The sequence below is a fragment of the Phymastichus coffea genome, unplaced genomic scaffold, assembly GCF_024137745.1.
Source record: "Phymastichus coffea isolate CEN01 unplaced genomic scaffold, Cenicafe_Pcof_1.1 PCOF00166, whole genome shotgun sequence".
Classification (NCBI taxonomy): domain Eukaryota; kingdom Metazoa; phylum Arthropoda; class Insecta; order Hymenoptera; family Eulophidae; genus Phymastichus; species Phymastichus coffea.
In genome coordinates, this window is record NW_026706977.1 from 69,198 (window position 1) to 76,481 (window position 7,284).

General features: G+C 30.4%; 1 protein-coding gene across 2 annotated transcripts; it reads right to left on the bottom strand.

Moving 5' to 3' along the window:
* Positions 1-29: 29 nt before the first annotated feature.
* LOC131673067 (ATP-dependent RNA helicase DHX30-like) lies at positions 30-5,662 on the bottom strand. Of its 2 annotated transcripts, XM_058950747.1 has the most exons (13): positions 5,594-5,662; positions 5,405-5,521; positions 5,083-5,308; positions 4,845-5,019; positions 4,380-4,765; positions 4,101-4,288; positions 3,030-4,019; positions 2,594-2,935; positions 2,173-2,417; positions 1,496-1,712; positions 1,122-1,311; positions 928-1,010; positions 30-849 (listed from the first exon to the last, which is right to left on the bottom strand). In XM_058950747.1, the coding sequence occupies exons 2-13, from the start codon at positions 5,452-5,454 to the stop codon at positions 597-599; spliced, it is 3,345 nt and encodes a 1,114-aa protein (XP_058806730.1). In that variant the 5' UTR covers positions 5,455-5,521; positions 5,594-5,662; the 3' UTR covers positions 30-596. The 2 variants fall into 2 exon arrangements, with proteins under 2 accessions (XP_058806730.1, XP_058806729.1); XM_058950746.1 differs by having other exon boundaries at positions 5,405-5,607.
* Between the last annotated feature and the right edge of the window lie 1,622 nt (positions 5,663-7,284).

The window sequence follows — 7,284 nt, forward strand, 5'->3', positions numbered from 1 at the left end:
AATTTATAAAACTCTGCAACAAGCAACTCGTGTGTCAACTTTTTTATTCAAAATTTTGCATCTATTATTAATTATATGTTATTATATTATTAATTATATGTTATTATAAAATCATGACCATTGCTGTTGCGTTCTGCGTTTTAAATAATTTTATAAGTTATTTATTCTCAAGGTTTTAATAGTACAAATCACTTAGAATATTGTATATCCTGATTGTTGATTGAACAACGATTGGATTTATAGTATTAAATGTTCGAAGGCCGTATACTTTACACATAGGCACGTGTAAATATCCATAACAAACATACAAGTGAGGTAAACTACGGGTATTTTTTATAACAGAATTGCTTACCGTAACGAGAATTGTAATGAAACCTATTTTAATAGTTAGCATAAAAAATACGTATTGACAAATTATAGCCAGTCGTCATGCAATACTTCAAGTATGTTCTTACAGTGGCTGTAAATCAATTTAATAACGCTACCGACGATTTTTGTAGTTGATAAAGCCTTTTCATTGAATTCGCAATCTATGAATGATAACACTTATAAAGAATTAATAGAAACAAATATATTAAAATAAATTGACAATAAATCTATCGAAAATAGTCGTCCTTTGTGAGTGTCGGTGTCACCGAATCTGTCGTTTCAATATCGTCATCTATAACACTAGATGCAGAAGTTAGCAAGTTTGCCAATGTATTCAACATTTCTGCTCTGTATTTTACGATGTTATTCGATTCCTCCGAATTATCGATATCGTACCATCTGTCATCAACATTATTTACAACATAGTAATGAGCGATAGCCCACATGATATCTCGGAATCGCAATAAAGTACGAGCAGTACTGAAATTCAAAATGGTTATTTGTTATTGAATCATATTTAAATTAAGTGTTAATTAATATTAGTAAATTTATACTTACTTTTCATCGCAAACTAGATTCAAATTTTTCTTCCCGTGAATTTGTAACAGAATTTTTTCTGTCTGATCTTTTTCATCTTTGTACTAAAAATTACAAGAAAATATGAATGAATTAGGAATAGTAATTTATAATTTTTCACTAAAACTATAACATTTTTATTTAAAAGATAAAATTCTTTAGTAATTTCCACTCACTGTACAGCCTGTAACTCGCCCTTGGCTGAATAGTAATACTGTTACAGGTGAAAGCATACTACTCTCTCGAATTAGAGTCATTCGCATTTCAGTATTATGTGTCTTTTGATAATAAACCATGAATGGACTTGGCCAAGAATCACGTTTATAATTTACGCATTCTGGTGTTAATTGCGCTCTACTATCTTCTCTGAAAATCACATAAATTGCTCACTATACACAATTAATGTTTCAAATAATTAATATTGGCTTAAGTTTTATTTCATTATAGCATGATAATCTTTTATTTTTTATGGTATCTAAATAATCGAATTTGATAAAACGATTCCTAATAGTTTTCAAATCAACAATTTGAACGTTTTTTTTCAACTTACTCTGTGACCATCGAACTTCCAGATTTAGTAAAACGTCCTTTTCTAAATTCAAAGTTTCTATGCCTTAAAAGTTGGTCCATTCCAGCAAGTAAAATCCCGCGTACAAGTTCATCTGAAGTAGCAAACTCATTTTCTTTACTATGAAGTCTTGATGCTACACCAATATCTTCTATCAGTCCTGTTTGGAGAAGATTTCCCATGTGTATATCTCGCATTCCTGCAATGAGAAACGATTAATTACTGCAATTTATATTTTTAACTTACATTAAGAAAAAACATAAAATCTGCTGTATGTTAGATAAAAATTGTATTATACAAGTAGAATCAGTTTTCACTATTGCAAAACTTTATTACGAAAGCCACGTGCCAAGATGAAATTACAGAATAAGTTGTATAAATAAAATATTTAAGAATTCTTATATTAATGAACATCATCTCAAAGAATATTGAATGTAAATTTTGATTCAATTCATTATCCTTACTTTTTGAATAATTTCAGATTTTTTGATAATGAATATGAAAGAATGAAGCATAAACAAAACTTTAACATAGTATAGAGACTGATGTTCCGCGCGAGCTGTGTACCTTTGTAAACATTATTTGACAAGAACGTTTACGTTATAATTTTATATAATATTTAAAAAAAATAATGTGCATTCGATAAAATAGGAACTTACTGTGCAATATCATCATTCTATCGCCATGAATACTATTTTTTCTGCAAAAGCTAAGTCCCGCTTTGGGTCCTTTCCCATAATAACTTAGCCACTGAGAATAAATCCATGCGACTGAAAGGTGATCACTTGTAGGGTGGAATTGCTGTTTTAATTTTCTTACACGAAATTTATTATCTAAGACTCCATAAAATAAGTCACTATCTAATGAAAGAAACGTCGATATAGTTGTTACTGGTTGTAAGCATCTGCAAATAATATGTCTATATTTATATAAGCTTAACTATAAGAATTTTTCTAATTTTCTAAAAGTTGTTATGGATGTAACTGAATACTTTAATTATTTTAAATAAAATATGTGCAATAATTAAAATTTTGATTTTAGACATTTTTCTATACATCTATAGCTAATTATATTACTCACTGAAAAATCGTAGCATAAACCATAGCTTTACTCAGTTTCGGATGAACACTAAAATGCGCTATTCTTTTACCCAAAAATGTTAAATTTTCATCTGAATCAAGAGCGCCCAATGTTTGCAAATCCTCAACAGCTTTTTTTACGGAAGATATTCTTGGAGGTTGAGGCATGTTGCCGAGAAATTCGTGAGGTTTTTCATCGCTATAAGTTTTACAATCTAAAACTGTTTTTTCTAAGGAAACTCGAAGAACTTCTGGTACAGGGTATGGATCCAGATCTTCATACTGTTTCTTGGTAAGAAAATGATAGCTTTCTCCTTTTTGAACTCTACCAGCTCTTCCTTTTCTATTTTAATAAAATATTATATTTTAGAAAATGAACAAAATTTCGATTCAGTATTTCATAAGACAAAACAACTTGAAAATATTAAAATGCATACCTTTGGTTGACGTTTGCCTGAGATATCCAATGTATGTTGATTGAAGACAAACCTTTATTTTCGTGCCACCTGGTTTCTCTATGACAAGCACTGTCGATGACATAGACCACGTCGGGCACCGTTATACCAGTTTCCGCAATATCAGTGGCCAAAATAATTTTTCTGTGCCCTTCTGGTACACTTTTAAAAATTTTATTTTGTATTTCATATGGTACTCTTGAATGCAGTGGTATTATTGTGTACTGTTGATTAAAGCAATTTTCTAACTGTTTTTGAATCATCTGAATATGATGCCATCCTGGTAGAAAACATAATATAGCACCAGGTGGTTTATTGCAGGATATATAATTGATAAGATCAATAATGCTGTCACAATCTACAAAAGCATCTTCATTATTTTCATTATTTCGTGGTGGTTTAATGCCAAGTTTTATGATGTCTTCTAGAAAATTCATTTCAACAGGATATAGCTTTCCCGGTATCTCTACAGCATTACAATTAAAATATTGTTGAAATAAATCAGCATTAATAGTAGCAGACATAACAATTACTTTAAGATATGGATTTAGGTTCATTGAGCGTTTTAATAATGCCAATAACATATCTGTATCTACATTTCTTTCGTGAGCTTCGTCAATAATCACATGTGAACAACCTTCCAGTCGAAAATTGGCTTGTAATTTTTTCAAAAGAACTCCTGTAGTGCAAAACAATATTGCACCACTTTGCTTTGGTAAAACCTGTTGAAGTCTAACTTGATATCCTATGGCATCCCCCACCTCTTCATTTCTTTCGAAGGCTATTCGCTGTGCCAAAGAAATTGCAGAAATTCTACGTGGCTCTGTTACAACCATACTACACTCAGCTCCTAGTCCTTTTTCAGTCATAGAATCAAAGATAAATTGCGGTACTTGGGTAGTTTTTCCACAACCTGTATCACCTTTTATCACTAATGCTTGATTTTTTTCTAACTCTTCCAAGATTTGTGACCTTAAATTTGATTGTTAATAGGTAAATATGAAAATTAATGATGTGAATAAGCTTAATTAAAAAATATATTACATAATTTACCTAAATTTAAAAATAGGGAGATCATGGTTCACAACGCTGTTTCGAAATTGTAAACGCTCTTGTAAAATTTCATTTCTTGAATTATAATCTACTCTTAAAAGAGAAATAGGGTGTTGACGTTCCAGACTCGGATTTGAAACTTTGAATGTTTCTGAACTTTCAGATTCTAATGAAATATTTTTTATTTTCTAATAAAACAAAAAATTAATAGATAATATATAAATAAAAATAAAATAAACTTTGATAAATTAAATATATTGAAAACAATGGTGTACATACATCCTCATACTTATTTAAGAAATCATCTACTTTGCTCAATATGTTACTATCAACTGTGAATTCTATTGGAGCATTTATAATGGATAATGCTTCATTTTTTTCATAAATAACTGGCATTTGATATTTTATCCTCTTTTTCAAATGTAACCAATATAATACTTTTGTTGCAGCAGATGATGAAGCTGATGCTTTTGAATGTCCTATGGCATGAAATGTTTTAGTCTCAGGCCACTTGAGCTCATAACTATATGACCATAGACGTTTTTTTCTTACATCTATAGCTTTTGAGCTTGTAGTTAAACAATGTGGAATTTTAGTTTCCTGAGCAACAACAGCGAAAAGATTATGAAGAAAGGCTTTTGGCTCTGGAAATTTCTTTTCAATATCTAACAAGAAAAAATGTATGTGATTATAATTCCTTCAGTTATTTCAAATTAATATTAAGTACAGTCAAATATTTATTACCTCGACTAGGAGATTTCTCAGTGTCACCAAACAACCATGTTTTGACAGATTCAGGAATACTATTGATATCATTAGTACTGTTACTACTGAAGTTTGTATTGATAAACTTTTTCCTAGGTCTCTTTGGTTCCACATCGTTAAAATCAGGTAAATCATTATTTGAATTAATTTGTAACTAGAAAAAATAATTTGTTAACAACAAATGTTTATGAACGAAATAAATTTAAATGTTTATTACCTCTGAGATACTGTGGTATTCTAAGGGTTTTGAATCTTTCAGAGAAGCTTGACAACTGGCCAACAATTGGGTGTGGAATCTCCTGACATGATTTGTATAAATTTTATTACAAGGTACTAAAAAATTACAAAAATTTTGGTGTAAAACATCAGAAATGCTATGAAATGTTTTTACACCAACATCTATATTTTTTAATAATCTCTGCTTTCCCATAAGCCCACGAGTACTGCAATGAGATAGATAATAGTAAAATATAAAATGTGATTGTCATACATAAATTTAGTCATACTATAGTTCATAATAAAAATGCAAATAAGCTTACTAAGTGCACATGGTTCGTCTGAAACCAACGTGAATTTTGTTCAATAACATTCTTGGGTAGTGTAATAACAGCTTTTAATAAGGTAACTATTTTATAACGAAGAAAATAATTGATTGCCTAAAAGTTTAACAATTGCAAGTTATTAATTGATTTACATAATATTCAACTGTTAATATACGCTGCAAATACGTTATCTTAAACGATTTTTTTGAGGTTATGTACATCTATATCTATATATATCTATCCTGCCTTGAGTATAGCAGTGCTAAGACTGACGAGAATATATATATATGTATATATGTATGAGGATCGCAATATGCACGTGCCGATATATATCTTGCCCGAATAGTGATGATGGTTGTCATTACTATATATTAGTTAGGGGCTAGAGGGATTTCGTTGTCGATGAAGGTCCTCTTGAACACCTATGTTTTCTAGACGTATTTTAACCTCGTCAATCCGAGTATCGAGGGTGTTTTTCCGTATACGGCGACTATCCATTGTTTATTGACAATTTAAATGTTTAAATACTCTAACTTTTTTGTTTATATAGTTAGATTAACTTTAGAAAGTTAAATGATGTGCAATTCAATAGGGAATTCAGGGAATTTTGAAAATTTCAAAAATATTAATTAGGAGACGAGATATGACCATTTAACTAACAAAAAGCCGTGTTAATACACAACGCAATTGTTTACTCGGCTGTAACTTTTTTTCTAGTAAAGTTACAGAAAGCAGCGACCTACCTAATCATTTGTTATTATATAACAAATATGCCAATTTTTTCAGATTGCCGAAGATATTCTCGTTTAACCGTAAAAAACGCGCTCTGTCGACAAAATTGTTTAAAGGGCCGACACCTTTTTGGCAATAAAGGTATTTAAATTGTCATACCGAGGGAAAGTCAATGGTTCTTGGCACGTGTAAAAATATTTATTAGAACCGGAGATATGACAAAATAAGTGCGCGCGCGAAAGACAGTTACATCAACGACCGTGCGAACGGTTTGTGCGCTGTCGCGAATTGATTTCGTAAATTTACCATATCTCCGGTTCTATATGATATTTTTACAAATTTCAAAATTCTGCATGAAACGGAGAATTCTTTTATATATTACGAACTAGTATGTCACTCGATAAAAAAATATAAACTCATAATCAAATGCATACACAGTATGGAATTTAAAAAAATATTCGACTGAAAAATGCGATTAGAATATGTCATTGAAGTAAGTGATAGTAATACAATTGTTTACCTCAACAATTAATAATTGTAAGCAAAATATTTTGAATATCCTACGTATGAATAGTTTTTAAATCGCCGAATTTCGAAGACTTGTGAAGACTTGTGAATCTGAATCTTAAAAAAAATTTTTTTAAACATATTTTTGAGTTTTCATGAGCTAAAACGTTTTCTCCCTTTTTCCGGATTAAGTCTCCGCTTGAAATTTTATTTCCGGATTTTCCGTTTTTAAGAAAATTGCGAAAAAAAAATCGGGCGTTCGGACAGCGCGCAATATGCATTAAACATTTTTCTCCTGTTTAAAAAGAAATAATATCGATAGCGGATGATAGCTCCTTATGCCCGGATTACGAAACAATTTTCCTTTTGTCGATTTTCTATTCAAAATTGAGGAAAATGTAAAGATTAGGAATATGCGGCAGTTAGTCGATAAAACCGGTCAAACATTTGCTAATGACCAGATATCCCTATGAGTTCTCAGTGCGTACAGTGCTAACATTGTTTTTCGCTACAACTCATGAACAAAAATCGATAAACCGATAAATCAGATCTAGATTAATTATTTTTGCTTAATATTAGATAAAATTATATAAAAATAGACGCTGCCTTACTTGTAAAGATACTGCATTCTGCATAAT